Source organism: Emydura macquarii, unplaced genomic scaffold, assembly GCF_026122565.2.
Source record: "Emydura macquarii macquarii isolate MOO-44397 ecotype Brisbane River unplaced genomic scaffold, CSIRO-AGI_Emac_v2 contig_1876, whole genome shotgun sequence".
NCBI classification, from domain to species: domain Eukaryota; kingdom Metazoa; phylum Chordata; order Testudines; family Chelidae; genus Emydura; species Emydura macquarii.
In genome coordinates, this window is record NW_027132013.1 from 6418670 (window position 1) to 6445219 (window position 26550).

At 40.6% G+C, this 26550-nt stretch overlaps 1 protein-coding gene across 2 annotated transcripts in view; it reads right to left on the reverse strand.

Moving 5' to 3' along the window:
- Positions 1 to 238: 238 nt before the first annotated feature.
- The window catches only part of TRAF6 (TNF receptor associated factor 6), a 30894-nt gene continuing 4582 nt past the window's right edge, over positions 239 to 26550 (reverse strand). Inside the window, exons 1-7 of one of the 2 annotated variants that reach the window (XM_067557579.1) lie at positions 23281 to 23435; positions 20225 to 20559; positions 10869 to 11019; positions 9796 to 9954; positions 8615 to 8686; positions 7385 to 7462; positions 239 to 6449 (exon numbers count right to left, since the gene is read on the reverse strand). In XM_067557579.1, the coding sequence (XP_067413680.1) occupies positions 5568 to 6449; positions 7385 to 7462; positions 8615 to 8686; positions 9796 to 9954; positions 10869 to 11019; positions 20225 to 20526 (1644 nt within the window). In that variant the 5' untranslated portion in view covers positions 20527 to 20559; positions 23281 to 23435 and the 3' untranslated portion in view covers positions 239 to 5567. Of the gene's footprint in view, positions 6450 to 7384; positions 7463 to 8614; positions 8687 to 9795; positions 9955 to 10868; positions 11020 to 20224; positions 20560 to 23280; positions 23436 to 26550 lie in introns of those variants that run through there. The other variant, XM_067557578.1, reaches the window with a different exon arrangement.

Below are 26550 nucleotides of genomic sequence, written 5' to 3' on the forward strand. Positions count from 1 at the left end.
ATGAACCAACCCCCCCATGATCTCTCAGAGCTGGGCCTCTGTAGTTGACAGCTTAGTGATAAGCACAAGACGGAGCCTGAGGAGGCCAAACTCATTTTCATTTTATCCCAAGAGTTGTGCCTAGAGGTTAAAGGTTTCTATCCTAAACTACAAGGGGTTATCAACTTTTTTCATAGCTCAACCTACATCAGCCGTAGGATGTCCAAGGCATTAGAAAAAATACACAATTAGTACCGGAAAAGTTTAATGAGTTTATTTTAAAAAAGTTGTCTGAATGAAATAAGCTTGTGCATTAGTTACAAAATATATTAGTCTATTGATACTTCAGTGAAACCAGCAAAGTGTACATTGTGTTCAAACGCAGATCAGAGCGTATCCTCAATAACACTGACTAGAGTACTTGTTTTGCACCAAAGCATCAGTGCACAACTGATGAGACAAGAAAATATCTTCTAGTAAGGCAAACAAAGGCCATCCATTTTGTTTACTACCAGATTTAAATCATTCAATAGGGAGGACCACTGGCTACATAGCCAGCCCATAGAATGAGTTTTTCCATCTCACAAATATCATCACCTGCATGTATATCACATGCTGATAACTTTTAAAAAATTACTTCCCCTGCCCTGCAGGGGGACACAGAGAAGAGGAATCCCATACACAATATAATATACCAAAGAGTTCTGAGAGCAGCAACCTTGCAAGTGCACCCACTAAGAATACATCGACTGTTTGACATAAATAGAAATTTGATTGAAAAAACAGAAGGGGAAATTAATCCAGCTTCCAAACACCATTGTAAGATCTGATGTATATATAGTATTGCAAAGCACCAAGAGGTAGAGACAGAATTATACACAAAACCTAAATTCACCACCTCCCCTCAAAAAGTTAACATTTGGAAACTAAAACAAGTGTGGAGTTGCAATGATTGGCCTAGATAGCTTTATTCCAGAAATCTTCATAAACCTGTGGCAGTTGCAATCTATAATCTAGACCGCTTTTGTTTAAGTATTTTTCACGATCATTCTTCAACCATCATAGCATAATGATTTCCCCAAAATGAAGAAAAATAGACTCCTAGGGGAAAAAGGTGAAGCAGATACTTTATAAAGCTGGATTTTATCACAGAACCTGAACTCTCAAACAATGCCACCTCAAAGAGAGTTTAAATAAAATAACATTAACTGAGATTGTACATATCTGGATGGCAACTCAATTATCTGGCATTTAAGTTCTACAAATTTCTTTCCACCAGCTGAAATTACATTCCCACATGTGTGATGTGACAGATAATAAGATCATTTCAAAAGTAAAATGAAGTAGTTGAGTTAGTTCTGCATTGATAAGTAAGGAAGGTTAATAAAAGAATAAATTTGGCTGACATTTAACGTATCAGCTCAGAATGTCTACTATGTGAGTTTTCTGGTTAAAATCAGCTTGGCATTGAGTTAGAATTCCGCAATGCAACCTTTAATAAATACACAATGATACATCATCATCAGCTAAAACTATTAATGTTACACTGTAACATGGACCAACTTTTCTATTTCCTATTAGGCTGTGCTATTGTATAATATCCCAATTTAAATAAAATCTTATGTATACTACAGAGCTGCCACCACACAATTTCATTTCATGTCAAAAGTAGTCTAGATTTAGATTTTTATAAAACATTTTTGTGCCTGAAAATAGATGAGCTTTTGTAAAAACAAATCTTAAAGGTTTTGAAAGAGCAATGGAAATGCACTTAGAGACCTCGGTTTATGAACTCCTGGAAGTGTTAAGTTGGCACTTCAAAGACCTGTACATATAGGAGGACTTTGAGGATAGGCAGATGGCTTTTTAAAATGGTGCCCTAAAGAACTGACATGAAGAGGAGGATAGAGGAAGTAAGAGGTATCTGAATAATTTAGAAACTTACCCCTCCTTTCTCCCTCTGCCCCCAGAAAGAAAAGCAGATTTTATTTCCTATGCAGTAAAAAGGAGAGGGGGAATGTGAGAAGCAAGTCTGTCCTTGGAAAAAAATGACAGTCTGAAAAGGGAGTGGGGAACTGATATATGCCACAAAATACTGCGTAAGTGATAATGCAATGCCAAACTAATGCTTCTCACATGTGTATAACATAGGCACTGATAAGCACAAAGTCTAGCATTAAGAATGCTTCAACTTTGTCTAAATATGGTTCCAGTTAAACTGTCTGGGAATATCTTTGGCAAGAACATATTTTGGCCCATTCATTCTGTCCAGCATTTCTGCATAAGAAAAGGATTTAGCTGGAAGTACACAGCTCAACACAAAAAATGCCCTACTGTAAACAGATGCTTAAGCAGCATACTGTGTACATACACGCCCTCAATTCAAAAAAGTCTGCTGCTCATGTTTGTCAGTATTTTCCATGGAGAAGGTGGTCTAGATTTGCAAGAGTGCAGCCACTCAGCCTGCAAAACAGTATTCCCTCCCATAGTCCATCCACATCACAGATTTTAGTAGGCTGGGATGCCATGAAACCAGGGGTCTTCCAGGGTTTAGTACATTTCTGATCCTATGCAGGTGGGCAAAAAAAACAACCACCCCGTTTCAACAGGGGGCTCCATCAGTGAAGTTTGTAACAGACTGGGCCTTTGTATGTTAACTGCCCTGTTGATGGTCCTTGGTGGGGTGCTTAGAAGAGGATCAATACTGAGGCTGCCCTTTAGCACTATTTGCGCAACTAGAGGTGAGGCAAACATTTGCCAGCTTTCCCAGCTCAGAAACATACTCCATGCTGATTGGGAGATATTCATACATTTATGCCTGGCCTAGTTCTGTATTTTCTGTATCAGACTGTCTATATGCTTACCCATAATAGCATGACAAATAAGGCTTTTTTTGTGCTGTAAATAAAGTAATCTATATGTTTATACAAATCTGACAATACTGTAGAGTTGAAAAAAAAATCTATACATTAAAATCCATTATTCTTTTATTAGCACAGTGAATTTGGACTAACCAGCTTCTAATGCACAAGACTGTAACATTAATATGGGATACAGACAATCAGTCTAGAAAGCCAAGAAACAGGCACACTCCTGAGAATCTTAGTTTGTTTTTTTTTTTAATGTGAATTTAGTGTTTGTGAAAGGTGCCACTATAGAAACTAGAATGTGGTTGTTTATTATAAGAACAGATAGCAATGCAAGTTCACCAACACTGCCTCACTAAGCAGGCTACCGCCCTGTTCTTTTCTAGGTGGTGAGTGTGACTAACCTACTATGCCCTGAAGCTCTATACTTCAACAAGCCACCATCACTTTTGTGTCTATGTGAACAATTGTCTACTGAGAGACCCTCCACTACGTTTCACATAGGCCACCAGAGTGCCATTTGACAGGAATGATTTTAGATCTCTGGTTCAAGTTTGGCACAAGTCAGGTGTGACCAAACCGTAAAAGTTTCCATGATCCGAGCCACATAACATCTCTCTCCTTCCTCTCTGTCGAACGTATCACACACTAATATGATCTATCACCACAAAAAGCATCCCTATCAGTGCAGAACTCTAACCCATCCAGCACCACCTTAGTTATAGAGGAAGAGTGTCAGTAAAAATGGTTTTACACAATTGTAAACAAGGTGAACAGAAGCATTTTGGGAAGGGAGCAAAGAATAAATAAGTTACAGCCATAGTTTCGATCAGCATTTCCTCAGTGAACTCAGCACATTCGGCAAAACCATTTGCTTAGCCTTCTCTGGAGCATTATTGGATGGATTTTGCAGAATGCTTTTCAGAAGTCCAAGATCGATTCTATATCATCACGTAGGTTCCTGTTTGAATGCATCCTGAACATAATTCTCTGGGAGGGAAAAGGTAAAGAGAGACCTACAGATGTTTAGGGACTGTGGACCAAGTCCTAACCTCACTTCACATTCCAAAAAAAGCATGGTAAATTCAAAGTGCTGGAGAAGTTCCCTTTCTGCACATTCCTTGGCTAAGCTAAGTCTGTGCTTTTGTTTCCTTCCTCTATTCTTGCCATTTGGATTAAAGTCCAATTAGAAAATGTCTATACTCCCAGGTAAATACCTCCTCAATCTGTAGCATGAAACATCTTCCATAGTTCAGCTAGTTCACTCCTCTACAGCATGTGCCTTGCCTCCCACTGGGCAGGATAGTCACACTGGAATGCCGTTCTGCTGCTATTAAGCAGCAGCTGCAGCAACACTGTAGTTGATCCACCTTTCTAGATAGCTGGGGAGACATTCATTTTGAACCATCTTCCTGTGAGCAGCCCGACGATGCTGTCCAATGGTGAGTCAGTCTACTCACCACCCCAGCCCTGCTCAGCCCATTACCATGTTTATGCTGCCTGGCAGCAGCTGGTCACAATGGGAATGCTTATACTCCGCAGCCGCTTGGTGCCTGTCCCAGTACTGGCACTGCCAGCAGCCTTCTGGTGGCTTCATGCCTATTTTAGTCAAAGCAGACGCTTGGTAGTGAGGGAGGCAGCAGCTCAGATGCCCCCAGGGACAGGAGGCTGCTGGGCCCGGCCAGGAGACCTGAGCAGTAGCAGAGTTGTGGGCCCTGGTACTTCAAGCCTCTGGCTGGGAAACTTTTACTAAAGAACAGGTGAGAGGGACAGACAAAGGGACAAACCAGCTGAGACTGAAGGATGGATGGGCAGAGATGGGACAAACAGGTGGGGAGGACTGGTGTGGTAGGAGCACCAGAGCAGGTCATTCAGGAGGACAGAGGCACTGGGGCAGGTGCACAGGCACAGCAAGGATCCGACAGGACAGAGGGCAGACAGGCATACAGACAGTGGAGGCAGTTGCTATTTACAGCACTCAAGGAAGGGTGGGGGGGGGGGGGGGAGGGGGTGCGAGATGGTCTCAGAGCACCAGCTGAAATTGGAGCCAGAAGGTGGAGGTGCCATTCCCCCGGAGCAAATGGAAGAAACTCCCCAGAGAGATGTGACCTGGAGCAACCCAAGCTAATTGTACCTTTCTCCTCATCCTGCCTGTGACCTGGCCCTTAACCTCTCTATGCTAGAGACTGCTAGTCTGAGCTCTCAGTAAGCCCCAGGCTTTATCCTCTACCACCTCCCCCACCAACTGCACCCCTAGCCTCATCCCTTGCTCTCTGCCTCTTTTAGTGACTTTCCAGTATCTTCAGACTTAGAAACTCTGGAGGATTCAGCTTCAAAGCTCCACTTGTTCACACTGACTTCTAGAAGTGGAATTTGACCCAACCTCCCCCATGGTAGGAAGAGAGCTGCTTCAATAAATTCCTACTGAAGAATTTCACCTTTGATAACACAGCAATACTTCCCTCGGTTAGCTTAATACATTAACAGAGAACAATAAAATATTTAATACATGACCATAGAGGAAAAAACTTGTGTACCCAAAAGGCAGCAAATTCTATTCAGTTAAATCAGCTGTATTAGCTTGCAGAATGGCATTGTTCAATCCATGATCTTATCACGAAGCTTTAGCCCTCTAGAAAATCTCTTCATTCATGTGTTTGTCCTTCCAATCTGTTGTGGAAGAACAGCAGTGCGGGAATCCCTTAGTTAAGACACAACAGACTATAAAGCCCCATCAGTACTGCGAGGCTGAAAGCCCTCTCTCCGTACACTGTTCAAGTCTAACCGTGTTACAACTTCACAGCGCACCAGGAGAGTATCATCTTTTACATAGGTTCTTTGCTTCAAAGCTTGCAGGTGCATGAAAGTCACATAACCAAAACCTTTTGGGTTGCGGTGGATTGTTGGTCTCTGGAAAGCTAGAAGCTCGGGTTTGGTTTCCATGACTTCTTCATGATTCTGCCTTGTAAGCCCCTCTGACTGATCCAAAATAGAAAGTCGTATGGTTCCCTGAAATGGCCAAGGTAAATGACTGTCATATTCTCCTTGCATAGTATGGACAAAGAGGGATATAAAGTTAGCACACCGCTGAGAATTTGGTAACTGGATATGTAGGCGCAAACACAGTTTGTAGCCTGGTTTGCCAGTGTAGAAGCCAGAGCTGTGGATCACAACAGGTCTCTCTTCTTCTTGGGCTCTCAGATATGTGCTGAAGTTCTCAATCTTCCAGATGTAAATGCCATTACACTGTTGTGCTTCCATTTCAGTAATTTTTTCTTCTAGATTTTGGATAGTGCGTTTGAGATCTCCCACGTGAGTGCTCTGAGTCTCCATTTTAGCAATAAGCTCTCTGATTTGGTGATCTTGTCTTACCAGGCGACCTTCCAACTGCTGAATGGTCTCCTTGAAGTTTTCAACTTCTGGGTTGCAGTCATATGTGGCAGGCGGGGCATGGGAGAAGAGGGATGGCTCAAAGTGTAAGCCACTGTGGAAGGACATGGGAGTTGTGGCAGTAACACTAATACTCCGGAGCGTCTGAGCCATCATTCTCATGTGAACCTGAGTGAATTCTTGCATATGATGTGCCAACTCATTCCTCTGCATCTAGAATTTAAAGAGACGTGGCATCATAAACACTGAGCAGCAAAAACATTTCCTGCAATTAAGGCACAAAATGTCAGGCTTCAGAAATAAATCAAAGTGCATAATAGAAATGGCTTTAGCTAACACAGATAGGCTGGAACAAGAACTAAGACAAGACAAGTGATGTGACAAAGTCAAGCAGTGTTTCACCAACTAAAAGGACTTTATTTTGGACCAGCCTTACGATCAGACAAGTCAGAAAAATAACCAGTTCAGGTGCCTGTAGAGACAAATAGCATTTAAGTCAAAATGATTTGTTAAAATCATGATGAAAAAGGTAATAGAATTCTTCCACTACCTTGCATAAAAGTAATACTGCCGCTATCCTGTAAGCAATCAAGTGTATTCCCTACATTGCACTGCAGCAGTCGCACCCGAGCCCTGAATATGATAGCGGATTGAGGAAAGGCAAGGGGAGCAGCCGGGTGAAAACGAGGGAAACACATTATTAAAAGGAGATCCTGTAACTAGAAAACATGGAACTGCCAACATTAGCAGTTTCACCAAAAAGCATGAGTTTGAGGATCATGCAGATTTGAAGTATTCTCCACTTCTTCTCCCTAAACTCCAAGAGTTATATACATGGCATCTTTTAAAAACTTTCATAAAGCAATGTTACAGAAGTCAATTGGTGTTTAGCTTAAAACAGGCTCTGAAATCAACAGATGGAAGAACAGCAAAATAAAATCCTTCCAGAAAATTTTTAGATTTAAGGTGGACTTCAGGAAAGCATTCAGGCACTGGTCGAATCAAGTTCTCATTGCCATCAATAGGAGCTGAGTCAGGCCAATGCTGACAGCTTTTGAAAGTTGCACTGTAAAAATCAAGCCCAGGAAATTTTTGACAAACTAGATAAGTGGCACTGAGGAGTTCCTTGCATTGGTGTTATGATTTACCTTTTCAGGACATCCAAAGGCACTGTATGTACATGGTACTGGGGCTGTAGGACAGTCATTATCATAGTGATTAGGCATCTAAAACCAAAATGAGAGTTATGGTTAATTTTTCTTTAAGATGAATAGTTTACATTTCCTCTTCAGATCAAAGTCTTCTTGTTTCAGAAAAGAAATCATGGCATTCGATCACTGAACATCATGAAAGAAGTAGCTACTGCGTGTGTTAAGCGCACAGCAATGTTCTAACAAAATCAGGATCCAGCCTACAGATGTGGCTATACTTAAATACAACAGATTTCAACATTGTAATGCAATAATGTAATATCATACACTAATAATCTGCACTTGAATATACACTAAGGCTTGGTCTACACTTACCTCCACGATTCGGCGGCAGTCGACAGGAGTTATGCAAAGTACACAAAGAACCTGCGTAACTCCCGTCAACTGCTTCTCTTCTGCATGCTGTCTTCACTGCGCTGTGCCGACGGGAACACGGTGTAATGCTACGCCACTTGTGGGGGTGGATTAATAACGCTGACTTCTGGATCGACTGAGCGGGTCTTCACTGACTGCTCAATCGATCCAGATAAGTCGATCTGATGGTGGCGACTTTGCCGCCGTCAGTGTAGACACAGCCTAAGTGTTAAAGGCCATTTAGTAAATTATTGCAAGGTAATGCAGTGACATCGTTGCAGGTTACCCCAGTGTAATATTCCTTGATAACTATTACTTGCCATAAATATGAGACTCCAGAAAAGGGATTAGTTATGTTGACCTAGAGGGTGACAGGATGTCTCCAATGGCAGTCACCTCAGTGCACCTCTTTATACACAATATGTGCACAGTTGACTTTAGGACTGATCAGACCCTTGAACAAACTGGCTTTCCAGGATCAGCCATAAGTTCAAGCAACTGCTTGACTCCACTCCATCTGACTCCACTCAAGATCACCATCACAGCTTCGCCCTTTGTGGTGTACTTCATGGTTCCCATCCAGAAGATTTCTGCATAGCATAGCTTGCTGCCAAAAAAACATGTGTTTAAAGTTCCTTTGCACTGCAACTGCAGACTGGAACAGCATTTAGAGGACAGTTTGACATGTGAGGGATAAGACACTTACATGGTTTATTATAAAATCTTAAATTGTTTGCAACTAGATTGGTTAAATATTATTTAGGATGCTGTCCAACCTGACAGACAGACATATGGCAAAAGGTAGGCTCTTACCTGTTCTCTGATGAGCACTGTATTGCAATATTCACAAAACACATTTGCAAGGGGACAGTTCTGGTCATGATGCTTCATTTTTGGAAAAGGTGAGAAAGAAAATGAGAACTATTAGTAACAATTAAATGATTATTAAAAGAAAAGGGAGCATTGATTAGCCTACGTTCTAGATGTCTATGTATAATTCTTTATAATTTATTTTTTAAGTCTTAAGCTTTGTATCTTTCTGGATTTAATTGGAAAATAGGAAAACGACCCCCTTAAGTTTACTGATCCCTGAATATTTGAGTCTCTTAACTGTCTGGAATTTAATTCTAGTCTCATCAGAAATGCATAGTGATAAGAAGTCCTATTTCACAAAATTATGATTCTAGTCACCCAAGATCTTTGTGAAGTTTGGGTTTACTTGTATTAAGGATGTAATATTTTAAAGAATTTTCTTGTGCTATTGATATTAATGGATATATTAAGAAGTCTTAACATTTGACAAAAAGGTTAAAAAGGGCCACAAATATGATGTGCATTTATGTGGAAATTTTCAATGGTAGATCTTGAAGTGCTTTTCAGATAAGCCTAATATGCCCCTGAGGTGGACATAATCTATGTAGTGATAAGGAAATAGAAATCAAAGCAGTGAAACCAGGTCCTCAAGGTCACCCAGGAGTTAGAATTAACACTAAGAATAGAATCCAGACGTTTTGTTCCTACTCTCTTGTTCTAAGAAAAGATTTGGGCACTGGAGCACAACTCTCCCTCTCTGCACCTATCCTTGTTTTCAGCAGGTAACATGTTATGTGCAGAGCAAGAAAGCCTGACACACATCAGTATTTTTGTCCTAGTCTGCTATTCTGGGTCCTCCCCTACCCCTTCTTAAGGTCTTTCTTTGTAAGGTCAAAATTAGAGGTTCCCTCTTATGCAAACCCTTTTACCTCTTCATGCAACACAGGGTCTCCAAAAAAGGTTTAACCAAGCATGGCCCCATTTTGAAAAAAAAAAAAAGGGCTAGTCTTCACCTGCCCAAGAGAGAACAATCTGCAGATCACACCCTCCTAATGTCCAGCACAGCAGCACAGAAAGCTATTTCTGGATCAACCGATGAACACCCTTCATTGATATTGCATTAAAATTAAGGACAAATATTAGTGGGGATGAAAAATACTGAAACATGTTTCAGTACATGCCTCTTTATCTTCATAAGCCATAGATGTGGCACAGTTTGGACAGCAAACTTGCCGCTGTGGGCATTCCAGTGTCATGTGGTCCTGCAGCTGGTTCTTCTGGAAGGAGCCCTGGCATTGTGGGCATTCCACAGCAGAGAAGTCACATTGCAACTGATGCTCCTGCATAAGGGCAACAAGAGGATATGGTATTAGAAACAAAAAAAGTGCTCCAAGTACCAGCTGCTCATCCATCTCCATGATGGAGCAAAATGGCTCCAAGAGGAATACAACAGACACCTTTATTTAATATTCTTTCAGGTCCTAATCCTGAAAAAGGAGATGCTTGCATGAGCCCTTAAACCCAGTATCTCAATGACTTTAATTGCAGTCCATATGGGAAGGCTCCATAGCAGAATTAGGGTTTGAAGAGGACTATACATTCAAAACTCTGTACAAACATTAACACTGAAGATTCATCATATGGTTACTTTTTACAGCTTAATCCACTGTTTAATTGGACACAACTTTCAGGACTATTTAAAAATCATTTATATTTTATTCAGATTGCTTTGAGCAGGTGGTATTTGGACACTGGATATAAAAAGCTGTGTCTTACAGTTAGTCAAAATTATGAACGACAAAGAAAGACAGTCCAAAGGGAGACTAATATGATTAAATTAATACCACAGTTATTAACATTAAAGGCACCATCTTTTGTTGTATGCAAGCTATGATATACAGTATGAAGATCAGCCATTTATTTATTTCAGTTAGAGAATCTGAACCAGCTTTCATTAACCTTAGGCCCCCCACATTGGGGGGGAAAGGGGAAAAGGGTACACTTTACCGGGGCCCAAAGGCCCTGGAGGGCCCGGCCCAGGCTGCAACCTCCATGGGTATGTGTGTGGGAGGGGGCTCGTGTTACAAGTTTGTACTGGGCCTGAAAAAATTATGCTTGGGCCCTGATCAAACTACCAGTGGATTTGAAACCACAACCACCAATGATGAAGACCGCCTACATCATGTCATGTGAGAATTTTTTTTTTTTAATTTGGAAATAGGAAACTATTCTCCATTTTTCAAATGATTCCTACCTCTAGATGTCTCAGCTCCATCTTCAGAAGGCAGCCCTTGTTGGGACATCTCACCCTCAATGAGAGGATTTCCCGTTTGGCAAAGTTGTCAGGGAAGAGCTGGTTTTCGAGTAGAATTTCATTGTCTACTGGACATTTATGACCTGCATCTCTACCATAAAAAGAAAAGGATAAGCTGATATGTTTGCACAAGAAGCAAAAATATCTAGCAAATCTCAGATTTCTTCCCCTACCCTTATTTTAAAATCTTCTCTTTCATTAAGGAAAAGTTAGTAATATTGTCATAATAAAGCGTTAAGGCAGTCACTGGAAATAATGACAACTAGCATGAATTATATCATACAATATCCTGAAAACTGATGTTACCAGAATACTACGTGTACATAGGTTTAAAAATAATTCAATTTGTAGCAGCATTCTTGGGGTTAAAATAGAAGTTTGCTCTGTTCCAGCTGGATGGGTACACTGGTAAGCATTCTGGGAACAAACCTGCAAGGAGGATGCAAAAAGGCTAGTAATTTAGGGTCCCATTTCTGCAGCCATTTCATGAACAATTCCTATTGAAGTCAATGGGTGTTCCATGCACAAAAGAGATTTGGAATCAGACATTTAAAGAGTTCTGCACCTTTTGTTCCTTCCCCTCTCGCTCTTTTTTATACTGAAAATATACCATTGTTACAAGTAACACTCATGATTACCATAATTAGAAGTTGAGAAGCAAATATTTCTATTTTTTCCAGTTTATTTTACATTTGACAGCACTTTTGTCTAGTCACTGTCTCTGGTTATTTCTAACAGGTCTGATTATGCAGAGGTAACAAACAGGTTGTCCCGGGGTGGATTGGGGAGACGGAACCCTTTATTGCCTGCTCGTTCCACCTTGACGCTGTGAGTGAGCAACAAGGGAGTTACTTTACAATTCTTTTATCCATAACAGTATGTAAATGTATACATTTCCAGCAACTCCCCATAGACCCTTATTTGGTTACATCAACACCTATAAAATGAATATTAACAACTACATAATGAATATAATTATACCCACCCATTTGTTGTTTACAGGATTACCATACAGAGGTCAGGCACATCACCTTAAAACCCATACATTTTACACTCACATTCTTTGAAGTAAAGGCATGCCAGGGGGAGAAGGAAAATAATACTTTCTTCCCACCAAGGCCTTACTCAGGAGTGGTGATAGTGATTTTATTAGCCTCATTCCCAGCACAGATGGCCAGGAAGGGAGGAAAAGAAGAGAGATAACAGACTAACTAGAATTCATACCAATTAGCAAAAACAAGGTTTGCCCATGCCTTGACCCCATTCCCTGTAACTTAGGCCTGACCATTTGTCCAGCTTTTAACTCTTTACTCTCCTACAAGACCGACTCCTTCCTTTAGTGTCTTTCACACACAGCAACAGGAATGAGAAAAAGCCTCTGCAAAAAGTCTTAAAAATGTAATGATAGAAACATAAAAATGACAAGGGATTTCGGGCAAGTATCTGAAACAATTTTAAGAAAAGAAATTGAATTGTCTAGATTTCAAGTGGTGCCCCTTAAAAAGTTTAATGTACCATTTTGAATGGTGTGCACGTTTTACACTCATACGTGCACAGGACCGCATTTTTAAAAATGCTACTATGTAATCCAATTCAAATAGCAATTCACCTGCATTGTCTCCCATTCCCCAATTTTTGTCTGGAACAGCAGAGATTACCTAGTACCCGTTGCTTTCAAGTGTGAAACAAAACATGCATATGGGAATGTGTAAAGTTAAGTAATATAGTTAAATAGAAGAGTGGTATCAAAGCTTGAGTTGTGGCGCTAATGGACACTGCTAGTGTGGAAAAATATGGATTAACAATGCTCTGAGTGGGTTGAGAGTCAGAGGACATTTGTGGTTCAAAAATCATTGGATTTGGCAGTAGGGAGAGGAGATTAATAGGGTGGGGATAGTGCTGCTCATTTGATAAGGACATAATTGGCTAGCACTACTTTGTTAGCATTACTGCTATAGGAAAAGGAGATAAGTTTAGACTTTAGAAAGAGACAATCAACTTCCTTTTTATGGTTTTGCTTTCAGGAGATGGCTTGTCACAAGTCTCACTCCTAAAAAATGGAAAAAAACAAAGCAGTAGTATGCAGTTTCAGATCTGATACACTTCCCAGTCCAAGCACTGCTCTTAGTGTCACAATACACAAACCTTCATTCTACTTACAGCCGGCTACCAAAAGCTGGTTATTACAGGTATAATGTGGTGTAATGCATTGCAAACTTCCTGCTTATAATTAAGTTTATAGGTAGCAGGTGGACTACATTAAAAAACCAGCAATTTTTCAAAGCCAGGAAAATGGGAATTGCCTTGGCTCAAAAAAGAGGTTTCACTCACACAAGCACACTTTATAGTGATAGGATAAGGACTGGCTAATCAATGATTGTAAAGTACTATATAAATGCCAATTATTTACAACAAATATTTTAAGTAATGTGTTAGTGAGTTTGATGCATTTAAGTGACATCAAGACTGGCTAGAGCCAGGCTTAGTGTGGGAAGATGCTATGTACACACTTCTCCCACACAGTTCAATGATGCACCTCAGTACCAGTTTGCATTGCTTGTTATTCTAGACTGGGGACTTTCCTGAACAATGACTGAGAATCATGGTAAATTGTACCACAATGGGTAGTGCTTGTGACATAGACAAGAAGCTACTACCAAGTATATTGAGAATATTATATTCACTGGTGATCTCAATTCAGAGATGAAATACCAAGCCACAGCACCTCCTAGCCTCTAAAAACTGCTCCACAAACCTTTGGCATTAAAAAATAAAAGCCATTACCTCTAGTGTGGAAACACACACTAATAGTCAACTAAAGAAGCCAGTTTCTTTGCTACTATAGGTCAAATACTACTGTTGGTCAAATAACCCATCCTTTTCTAGTACCTGAAAGTGTTTTTTAAAAGCTTTACTTATAAAAAAGCCAACACTTTTTGAATAGCAATGTAATTTACTGCGATCCAACCCACATGATGTATTTGTAAGCCTACGTGGTGTAATCTGAAGTTAATTTTTAAAAAAAGCTTCTAGGCCTGGATGCAGAGATCATTTTCCAAATATGGACTAAATGTAACCAATGCAGTAATGTCTTCCCAAGTTGGCCGAAAGCTTGAAACAATGCGCTGAGGTCTGAACTCTTCTGCCCCTTACTAACTGGGTTAGAGAATTAATTCTAAAGCCCAAGGATGACACTTCAGTAACAACATTATCTCAGAGACATGGAAGAGGGAGAAAATAGAGATGATGAAGGACAAGAAATAAAAGACAGAAGTAGAGATGGCTTAAAGGGGAACAGATTTTCCCACTGCAGGATGACCGTGACAATCACATATTGAACAAATAACTACATTTAGTTACTACATAAAAGTCAGTTCTCCCTGGATCTCTGTGGTAGCCTCCTACTGATATTAGTAAGCACTGTGCTGTGGAAAGTATGCACCCTGAATTAATACTGACTGATGGGCCACAATTAAGCATAGAATTCAGCCCTGTCCTCCAAATGTTTGACACTTGCACTGCAAATCCTGCACTAACACTACTAATCACTCAAACCGCACTGCAGAGATAGACTTCAACAGCAATGAAGCAGAGAGGGAATTACTGATAATACTTGAAATATCATGGGGTTGATCTGCAGTCTCCCGGATCTAAAAGATGTGGTACCTCTGTTTTGTACTCACTGAACTAGTCAGTGCTGAAATGAGATAGAAGTAGGAAGTTCCTTTTCTGTGAAATAAAAGCCTTTTGTTATTAATACCCTCCTAAAGGTGAAACAGGTGCCGCTTTATACTGAGTAATGCACCTGTAATAACAACAAAGAGACACCAATTTCCATGCACTGAGATTCAGAATGGAAGTTTCTCCACCTGCCCGTAAACTGCCAGTAAATGGTGTTTTCTTTTGAACACCTTATTTCCCCTAGTTCTGCATTAAGCAATATGATGGCAATCACTTACTAAGAAACAGAAACAGAATTTGGGGTTCATAGTCATTAAGTGGCAGACTATAAAAGCACTTCTAGAGCAGAAGGATTGGAAAACAACACAATTTTAGGTAAACAAGGATCCCAAAGTAAAGTGAAAATGACCAAGTGAGTATTTTCTGTAATATTTTTATGATTTCTGTACATGCCTCAGTTTCCATATGTGGTGGTACAAAAGAATTAAATCTGTTCTTAGGGCAGAGCAAATCTGGGGTGGAATAAATGGGTCATTAAGGACTGTCTGACACCAACCCATATCAATGGAGAATCAGAAACAATGGAAGCCTCAAGGAGTAAGCAATTGACACTTATCACAGGAATCTCTGGCAGACAAAGCATGCGAATTCAACATGAGCCAACAGATTCTGGATAAGAGTTGGCTTTTGGGACAGGTACAGCAGGTCTCACCTGGGAATGACCATGAGAAACAGCTACCCAAAGCCAGAAATGGATTCCATAGCAGCTTGGCCGGATGGAGAACTGGCTTGACCAGAATGGATTATGTCTTAACTTTTATTTCTCAATGCTAGCCTAAGGACTTCCTGATGCAGTGTTCCAGCTGACTAATAAATCGGACTCTGTTTTGAATGGCTGCCTGGTGTCACTTGCTGAGATGCCCTGGTCCCTGAAGAGTGTAAAATTCTGACCAGGAGTCTATCTCAGTTGGACTCACTGAACATAGCTCACAGTGTAAAACAGGTGTGCAGGAGCCCAGATGCTCAGTCTTGTAGGTGCTGACTCCATGTGTCCTACTCTTAAAGAAGAGTGGGACCTCTTGAGGGTCTGACACACAGAAGGAATTCCTCCAAGGGTACTGTTTAAAAGCTGGGACATATGGATACACAGGTGGTGTGCTAACAGAACTCTACTGACAGAAAATTTTAATTTAAAAATTCTGCCTTCTGTGAAGTTGTTTTTTCTTGAAGCGGCTGGAAGAGGAAGGCATTTCTAAAGCTATATATGCACCATAGTATCTAGGTGATCTGCCTACAAGATCCACACACACTACATCCCTTTTGTGTGTTTTGATTTCTTGTGCAAACTTATTCATAAAAGCCTAAGACTTGTTTGAACAGAGGATAAGTGCTATGCCACTGCACCTGGGAAATCAGGCAGAAATAAATCCAGGAATCCTGGCTCCCATTGGCCAGGTCTAATTATTCCTAATTAACTTCATATGCAAATACTTAAAAGATACTTAATACTGGTATCAAAGACGTGCAAGATACCCAGATATGTATTGGATAACACACTCACTTCTAGTAGGAAGTGCATGCTATATATGTTACACACGAACTATATTAAAAAGGTTGAGATTGCAAAGTCAAGCACCCAAAACCAAAAGAAGGTGTAAATTTTTGACAGTGAGGGTAATTAACCATTGGAATAATTTACCAAAGGTCATGGTGGATCATCACAGGCAATTTTAAAATCAAGATTGGATGTTTTTCTAAAAGTTCTGCTCTAGAAATTATTTTGGGGAAGTTCTATAGCCTGTGTTATGCAGGAGGTCAGACTAGATGATCACAATGGTCCCTTCTGGCCTTGGAATCTATGAAAAAAAAGCAAGTGTTAGAATTAAGGTTACCTATGCAACTGTTCATTATAAAACAGTCTTTAATTACATGGTCATCTACTAACCCCTCCCGCACATCCAAAGGTTCCTGCTTTATTCAGTGCACAGGACTGACTGTGCTCATTTAATGAGCAGCTAGCTATTCAGTATTTTATTTTTCAATGTGTAACTCCATGACTTGTTTACTGCACACCATTCAAATTCTCTTCTGAATACAGAATTACATTTTTTGTGGCTCTTTTATGGCTATCCTCACTATAGTATCTGAGTGTTTCACAAACATTAATGCACCTAACAGGTCAAAAGTATCCTCTAATTTTGAAAAGTGACTAGGACCTGATTTTTTCAGAGTACTTAACACTTTACACATTCAAACACAACTCCCACCAACTTCAGTTGCTGCTGTGAGCACTCAAATTCTTGCAAAATCAGATCCCAGGGTCTCAAGTCAGGCATCCAGAAAAGGAGGAACAGAGTCAGTGGCCACCTGTGAAAAATTTGGTTTAAGTGACCTGCCCAATGTAATGTAAAATCTCTGGCACAGATAGGGATAAATTATATCGAAATCTCTAAGGCAGCATTCAGCTGCCTAAGCCTTGAGATCATCTTTCTCTCCCTGTAATCCCCCGCCCATTCACTACACACCTTCCAACTTCTGCAAGAAATGAGGCAATGGTCCTAGAGACAACAGCCTCATATCGCAACACAACTGATTAATTCCATGAGCACTGTCCATCCCATGCACAGAATGGGGCAGGGAACCTGTGGGAAAGACAGTATGTGATCATGTAATTAAAGACTGTATCATAATGTGCACACACAAGGGGAACAAATGAAGTGACACAGGCAATCTTAATTCTGGTATTTACTAACTTTTGAGTGCCTAACTTTCCAACCTTAACATTTTAATGTAGTTTTTTGGATGTTATTTCCTAGGTTTTTAAAAAGCAAACTGAAAAAACAAATTCTATCATGTGGAACACACTGATTTTTACATGGGTCATCTAAAGCAGTGGTTTTCAACCTTTCCAAACTATTGTACCCCTTTCAGGAGTCTGATTTATCTTGGGTATCCCAAGTTTCACCTCACTTAAAAACTATTTGCTTACAAAATCAGACATAAAAATACAAAAGTGTCACAGCACATTGTTACTGAAAAATTGCTTACTTTTTCATTTTTACCATATAATTATAAAACAAATAGATTGGAATATAAATATTGTACTTCCATTTCAGTGTATAACATATAGAGCAGTATGAACCAGTTACTGTTGATAAAATTTTAGTTTGTACTGACTTCACTAGTGTTTTTTATGTAGCCTATTGTAAAACGAGGCAAATATCTAGATGAGTTGATGTGCCCCCTGGAAGACCTTTGTGTACTCCCAGGAGTACGCATACCCCTGGTTGAGAAACACTGATCCAAAGGTTCTAACCCTTCTGATCTACAGCACAGGTCTCAGCTACTCACTTAGCTCAGTGGCAGAGAGCAGTAGTAGACTGTCATCCTCTACGTAGGCTAAGCACTAGGAGACATCACATTTTATTAACGGGTTCCTGTGCCAAAAGCACCCCTGTATTCACACCCTACACACTATTGTAATAATCTTGGTACAAAATATGCCTTGTGAGGTATCCTTTGAAAACTAATAACTTTCTGCTTAATTATATGGTGAAATGCAACTATCAACATTATATGTAAAGTTATGAATTCCTCCTATGTTGTTGTTAGCACATGTTCAAACCCATAAAGCCCTGATCTGTTAAGCAGGTCTATCCTAAACAAAGGAATGTGTGTTTACCTCACTTTACATAAGTAGTAAAAAGGGTCCTTGGGCCAACTAGAGGGGAAAATGGCAACCATACATAGGGGAAGAAGAAAGAGCATGCAGCCACCTTCACCACCAGACTGCATGTTGCCTACTTTACTGTCTGAATAAGCTTTGCTTTTAGGAGTAATCCTCATAAGAATCCACTTCAAAAGAGTGACTGGACTATAAAACTGAGGGGCAAAATCACCCCAAGGATCATTCCCTATCGCTCTCTCTATCACCCAAGATGACAAAAGAACCAGCCCTTGGACTTGGGGGTGTGGTGGGGGGGATGATCCTGATCTGAGAATTTAGTCAGCAATGTTGCTGGGAACATGTGGTAAAGATTTTACCTTGAACCAAGTCTAGCTTGTTAAGTTTTAGCTACCAGAAAGCATTTTATCTTTATTTCTCTTGTAATCATTTCTGACTTTAATACCTTAAATTTGCACTCATTTAAAATCTCTCTCTTTAAAAATAAAATAAATGTATTTAACTGCAATCTAAACTAATCCAATATTGTATTTAAACTGAGTTGTTTGGTAACTCCACTTAAAGTAGCGAACTGTTGACTATTGACCTCTTACAAGGGCAACCGACCTCTAATAGCTGAACTGTCCAGGAGAGGGCCGGACAGTGCAGAACACAGGTTTTTGGGGAAAATTTGGGACTGGAAGTGTGTTGAGTCACCTGGCAAGAAGTAACCAAGGCTGCTGGAAGCCAGAGTGTGGCTGGTGTGTTGCTGACAGGCTGCTGGGGTCAGAGATGCTGGACCAGAGCTTAGCTATACACAGACATTCGATGTGTAATCTGCATGCTGCTACGCTGTTTCTGAGCAGCACAGGCTGGGAGCTATAATGGCAAAGCGTTGTGAGGCGCCCAAGGTTGCAGGGCAGGCAATGACAACTCCTCACTGGTCTGGACTGCAGCCTGGAATGTGTCAGTTCCACAAGTATTTGCAGACAGAGGAATACTGAGACTCAGAAATCCTGGGTTCTACACTTCAGATTCTGAGAGGAGTTTACTCTAGTAGAGACAGACTCTTCCACCCTCCACCCAGCTTTTGTTCCAGTTCTTCCCACCCCTAGCTTATCATCTAAGTCCCACAATGGCTTTGTCCCAGCCTGTTTGGTCACCACTCCCCAAGCAGCTTCTTACCCTTTTCCATTCCAGGCAGACAACATCCTTCTCCTCCTCACTGCCTGGGAGAGCACTGAAAGCAAAATGATCTCCCAGCTCAGTTTCTGTACCTAGTGCCACAGTGGACCTTGGCTATAGGAAGGAACAACTGCAAGGAAGGTATAGCTCAGCCTCACAGCATGCCTAATGTAGATGGAATCAGATAATTTAGCTGCCAAAGAAGTTTCTATTGAGCTTGAACAAACCAATTTTCAGAGGCTCATAACTTGGTCAAAGGTGGGCAAATGGTCACAGGGATGGGAAAAGGCACATCCTTGACTCCAGGGTGACCTCTTTGCCAAATTTCAAGTCCTTGCTCCAAATCAGGGAGGCACTAGAGCTTCTCAACAAATTTTGAAGCCCATGGCTCAAACATCTTATTTTTTCCCCCTAACTTTTTTCTGAAAAACAGGTGAACTGTTTTTACTGAAAGTTTCAGAAAACTTCCTTCTGAGGCAGACACCAAACATGGAAAATTTCAGCCTGAACAGTTAAAGTCTTGCAAAGTTAAAAGCAACAAAAAACAGGGTTTTATAATGGGGTGACATTAACTGTAGGCATTGCTAACTAGGCCACCCATAATATGGTATTTTTAAAGACATGCTTGGTCAAAACATTGATAATATAGCAACAATAAGACAGATATAATTTACCTTCACAAGTTGCACTTAGCTATGTTGCCACTGAGCTGCTACACTCAGTCAGTGTTCTTTTTAAATTCAATTCCCATGAGCACTCCTTTTACCTTATTGATTTGACAATGCAGCCTTTGCAAAACCGGTGTCCGCATGGTGTCTGCACTGCTTCCCGTAGAGCCATTAAACAGATGGGACATTCATATTTACTTTCCAGGGGTGGATCAAACTCCACATCATATCCTTGTGTCTCCTCCGTGAAGGAGTTTTGAAGGTTTCCAGTCCCACTGCTGACAGAGGCACCTATGCTGTCTTCTTTAGCTCCAGCACTGCACGCACTGGCCATATCAGCACAGCAACCAGTCTCCAGATCTCTGGCTCTACAGCTGTTGTCACTCTGTAGCAAGCTCATAGTAACTACCTGAGTACGGAGGAGGCAGGCGCTCTGAAAGAACAAAGGTAGATATGTTAAATCAAGTACTCTAACAGCTGGCTTTCCAGGACTCTTCCCTCTCCCCAGCCAGCCCTCATTTTGGACATAAAAAGGGAGGCACTGGCTCCTGAAATGTAAAACCTTCAGCACAGTTGTTTCAGCTCATGGACCACCTTTTTACTGCCCTAACTTCCCTTCTCTCCCTCCTCACAATCTTGCAGCATGTAGGGGAAAAGCAGCCTTAACATTTTTAACCACTCCTGCAGTCTACTCCATCTCTGATTTGCCAAGTTATTTCAACCTCAGAAGAAAATATCTTTTCTCCCTATTAAAAGGGTGTCTCTCTGTAAAGCCTTCTGAGGTAGTTTGCCAGAAAAATGCTGTACAAAATAGTTTATTATATGAAGCAATCTCAGTTTCACATTCTGTGCCACTGTAAATCATATTTGACATTTTTAGGAAAGTAGGATTCAAATTATTTGTTATGAGTATTCTGGATGTATGTCAGTGAATAAAAGTATAAGAAACAAAGTAGATGTTCAGCTGCAAATATGAGTCAAACAATATTGCAATGATAAGATTTTTATATCAGCAATAAGATTTTCAATTTAGTCAGAATCTATAAAACATGAGGTAAGGGTCAGATTTCTGCAGTACAAGCTGGAAAGGCTAGACACAAGCTAATAGTACTCTAAAATGCTTTCCTGTTCTTCTGCCCCTCCTCCAATATAGCTGGAAAGACAGCATCAGAACAGGAAATGAATTCGGTTTTCCTGCAGATAGGGAGAATACTGTTAGCAAAGTTAGTTTTTCAAATGCTGCTCATAAACATGTTGAATTCATATAACAATAAGGCTGATAAAGGCTAGTTTCTAGTGTTCAAAGATTTAGTGGGGACCCTGCCAACTCTTCTTGATATTCATCGCTTACGTCTATTTCTTTAAAGCCCCTATTCTTTTTAACAATACTTTCATAAGCCTGAAAAAGTCTCTTTCCACCAATTTGTCATTTATTATTTTCCCAAAGTTGGTTTTCTTCCTGTATCTGTGTTGGCACTTTTTTTTTTTTTTTTTTTAAATACTGGCACTTCTCCAAAGATCATGAAGTCCACAGTAGCATGGCACAAGGGATGTATTACATAAAAAACATAAGAGACTGTTAAGGCTGAAAAGTCAAGCACTCCAAAGTTAGAGAATGCGAGAATTAGTGTTGCCCATGTGATCTTACTACTTACATACTTTTTTTTTTTTTTTTTTTTTTAAACAAGACGCATGCCTCCATCAGAACAAAAGATGGATGGGCTCTGGAGGTTAATCAGAGCTGTGTACAGAATGAGGCTGTTGCCTGTACAATCCCTACCTCATTTCCTGCAGAGGCTGGAAGATTAATGATGAATGAAGCAAGGGACTGCAGTAAGAGACAGAATGGTCTTATGGTTAAGGAAGTTGAATGCCATCCTGGATAACTGGATTCTATCCTTGCCTCTATCCGAGTTCCTGTACAAAAGCCACTTAAACCAAAATGTTAACAGGAGGCCACTGATTATGTGTTCCTCATTTTCCAAGCAGCCAGTATGAGACACCTGAGGATTCGATTTGCAGAAGTGCAGTGTGCTCTCAGCTGCCACTGAAGCAGATTGGAGCTGTGCTTTCTAAAACAGGGTCTACTAATGGAAAGTGTCAGGCAAGCTTAAATATAGGCATTGATGGCACTACCAACACCATCTATAACAATAGCATAAAAAGTATAATTTTGGCCAAATAGCAAAAAAAAGTTTCTAATGGTCAAATCGATTAGATTGTGGAATAGTCATTAAGTTCCCATGTTTGGGTCACTTAGAACTATACTGGAAATGACCTTATGGGATATACTTTGTGAAACAATCAGCTACTGCTCAAGAAGGAATGGTGTAGAAAATGTAATAGGGTTTTCACTTCCCTAGTGCAAATTTCTGTGAGTTCTAGCGAGAGTGTTTATTAGTTGTTAGCCAGACGACTGAAAAGGGTCAACACCCATTTCTTCTGGTGTAATCTGAAAGGTGGAATTTTAATAACCACATATCAATTAGTTCTGAGATATGTCAGATTTTAGAAAAGACTATTTGGAATGTTATAGTACAGTAAGTGGTTTGCAGGTTTAATTCAATGTGCTAGTTTAATCTGTAAACTACTCTATGAGTTTGGGTTCACGCTACTAGAAAACTGCAACCCCTCTCAGCCTGGCAGCTGGGATCTACTGGCATGCTCAAGTTAAGAGCCACTGGATTTGTAAGACTAGGGTTGGGAACTCTCAGTAAGCTCTCATCACTGCTCTCTGACAGGCACAAAGCCTAATCAAGCCACTGAATTAGTTGCCTGGAAAGCTAGGCAAGGCCAAGTTGGCAGGATGGGGTGTGTAGTTCTCAAGTTTGAGACTGGCTCTTTTGTGTGCTTTTATATTTTGTACAGGTGTGCAGAGGTGCTGACAGGCAGATTCTTAATAGTAAGTAATGCTTCTAAAGGGGACTAGAACCAAACCACTTAAGATACACAGATAAGATCAACAGTGTGATGGATCTGGAGTTTTCTGTAATAATTTATTAACATTAGGTGTTGTGTATGTATATACCGAATTGTGTATACATATCCTGAGTTAATACTGCTATTGTCAGGAAATGCACCCTGGAAGGGGGAGGGTGGATCCATATATAGGCTTCTCAGTACACACTTGAGACACAATGCAAGAGCCATTCACCTTGATGCTCCAGTGAGAACCCCTGGTGCACTGGCCAGACAGGTTTTCCCAGGTATAAATCAGTACCTGTGAAGAGGGCAGGGAGAAAAATCAGAAGACTCAAGAGGGTTTAAAGAAACAATCAAGGGGGGGACATCAGGTTTTTGAGACTGACCTTATGACTATACTACAACTTAAGTTGACATTAATTATGTCACACAGGGATGTGAATTATCCACCCCCCCATCAGCAACATAATTTCGGTGCTTAAGTCACCATGTGTGGACAGAGCTCTGTCCGCAGGAGAGCTTCTCCTGCCAACGGAGGGGACTGGAATTAAGCTGATGAAAGAGCTCTCTCCCTCCCACTTAGAGTGGTGACTACAATACAGAGTTTACCGCTGTGCCTGCATCGATGCAGCAGTGCAGCTGTAAGCTCTCTAATGAGGCCATAGCCTGAGAAACCAAAGTCTGCTGTGTGGGGCCTTCAGGAATGAGACTCCCGGCACCCCCTCAAAAGGGTGGCTAGGCTCTAGGTAACCGAGCTATGCCTGTAGATGTTTTGTTATTTTAAGATCCTTTGCTCTGAAATACTTTGTTCCTATAGTTAAACAAACCATACTTCTGTTTTAAGAAGGCTGTTTTGGGTAACTGATTCACTGGCCACGGCTCCTGAAGGGAAGAACCACAGGTGCCTGAACCCACTCAGACCTTCAACGGGGTATGACAGCCTGGTGTCTAGTTGGGGAGAATGACAGGATTCCATCCCAAGAAAAGGGAAAGCATGAGACCTAAGGAGGTGCACTCAGAAGAGACCAGGAAGAGACAGGAGTGCAGCTAACCCTGTAACCGTGACACCCAGGAATTCAAGAAGTCAAGATGAAAGGAAGAAAAGGAAACAGGAGGCCTACTCTGCTTTCATCACAAGTATGAGCATCCCAAGTATTCCATAGAGCAGCATCTGTTAAAGACATTATCTCTGCCTTGTGATCATCATTTTAGCCTTCTGGAAAATCCTTCTAAGATAGTACTCAAGGAGAGTAGGATTTTACCCAGTATAATCCTAATAGTTTATCATTTACAACACTTTACAGTTTCTATGGCAGCTTGAAGCATTATACCTACTCCTCTCCAATTTGAATTGCTTTCCTGTAACCAGAGTAGCTATGAACCATTCAGTCTATGGGGAAAAACATTGGAGTCATCTTAATGCATGAGTCAATGCAACCAATCAGCATTCCATTATTGCATAAAAAACCCCTACTTTAAATTATATACTAATACTCCATTCTTATATGGAGCTTTCGATCTGCACATCTCAGAGAGGTTTATAAAAGGTGGCTATCTGTTTTACCTCTGCTTTCTAGAGGTACAGAGAGGCAATACTTTAAACAAACTAATCAAGTCCCTGATTAAACTTTGTTAGTTAGGTTTTAAATGAGTTGTGATGGGACTTCTTCCACCACTCAGTGAGGTAGTTTCATTTTGTCTTAAAGGGAAGTCCCTCCTCAGATGTTCTCAGAAAAAAAGGGAGAGGATGTTTCTGAGTATTAAAGTTTAACAGTGTCATCAAACATAATTACTCCACTCTGCTTTTAAACAATTCCTTCATGGGATTTTTTTTTTTTTTAAATTGAGATCCTTTATTCTGTGTTTGAGCATCTGTTTCCACCTCCTCCAAGACTGCACCTGTGCTGTTGCTCCTGCACAACAACTGCAGTGTTGCAGCAGTGTACCAGATGCAGACAAGACAAACTTAATCTGTTGCACTGGAGGATTAGACACTTCTCCCTTGGCTGAACTGGAGCAGACAATGAAATTAACTAACAGTGATTTAGTTGTGGAAGCAGTGCACGTGCACTAGCATGATTCTTTCCCTCGGAATTTCCCTGCAAGGGGAATTTTAAAATGCTTATAGGTCAGGTGAACAGATGGATTTGAAAACGCAGGTTGATAGTCCCACCCCATATCAAATTTAACCCTTTCTTCACCACTCTGCTGGGAATTTATTCTCTAGTCTAAAAGTCTCAGGAATCGTTCTCTGATTCAGCTCAAATTTTCACACACACACCCTTCCTTACTACGAGGTATACCTCCCCCTCCTTACTGAACAATAGTTCTCTGGTCACATATTAGCACTCATATATACGAATTAGTCTGGAAAAATGATGAGTTACCAGCCCAGGTATTCCTTTAGCCTAGCACCACACAGCTATTGTCATCATAATAGCTTTGAAAGGAAGTGGTACCACATCCCTAATGAGAAGGGCATAGAGTTTAAGAACAGGAAGAACTGTTCTCTCCAAGGATACCTACTCAAGAAACATGTCCATAGACCAGAGCCACCAGAATTTGTCTGCAGTTTCGAAGCCTGGGACAAGTTATGTTGAATGTTTTATATGCACACTGTGGCCTAAACTCAGGCTATTTATCTTTGTAACTAAGCAGTTCAGGCTATATTTTGTTCAATTAACCAAATATCTGAGACTAAATTGGAGCATATACATATGTCCACAAATACACGTGGTAAGTATTCCCAAAAAAGAAAAAAGGAACAAGCTAAGAATTAAATTCAGTGATGCTTCTCTTTTTAAGGCAATAAGACGGTTGGCTGTGTAGAGTTTTTAGCCTGTGTGTAAAATAAAGAGGCACTCAAATTTGCCCTACTGAGGATCATTTTGACCATTTGTCAGGAGCCTAAGGACTTCACCTCTAAGGGAGCAGTTTGTTTGACAGTAGCTGGAGAGGTGCTCTCTGAGTTGGGTAGTACGACATGGCTTAAAGCTGCTGCTGATTGTCACAATTCACATCAAATTTACTCAGACTGCTACCAACAGGGAAAGCCATGCTGATAAAAATGGAGAATGCAATTCTGGAACACTTCTCTGTCAGTCATATCCCTAGGTCCAGGTTACATTTTAGGACCCCAAAGGCCCCTCAATATTGCCTCTCCTACTTAAAGATCAAACAACAATTGAACTTTTAACCAGCAGGTAACTTAATGCTGTGAAGCTAATTGCACTCCTGCACTATGAAGCAATGAGACTAATCTGAGATATCACAGTCAGACACAAAGAGCTGGCTCTTGCATGAACAACATGCCACATGATTCACAACCCCCCCCCCAAACAAACAACCCCTCCCTCCCCCAAAAACAGTGATTTAAAACACCGATTAGCCATTTCTTTAGACTGACTTCTGTGCATGATAAGAGCCTGCATTACTTACATACTTTCATAAGTATGGTAAAGATGTTTTAAGTAACACACACAAAAAACTCCCAAGTTTATGT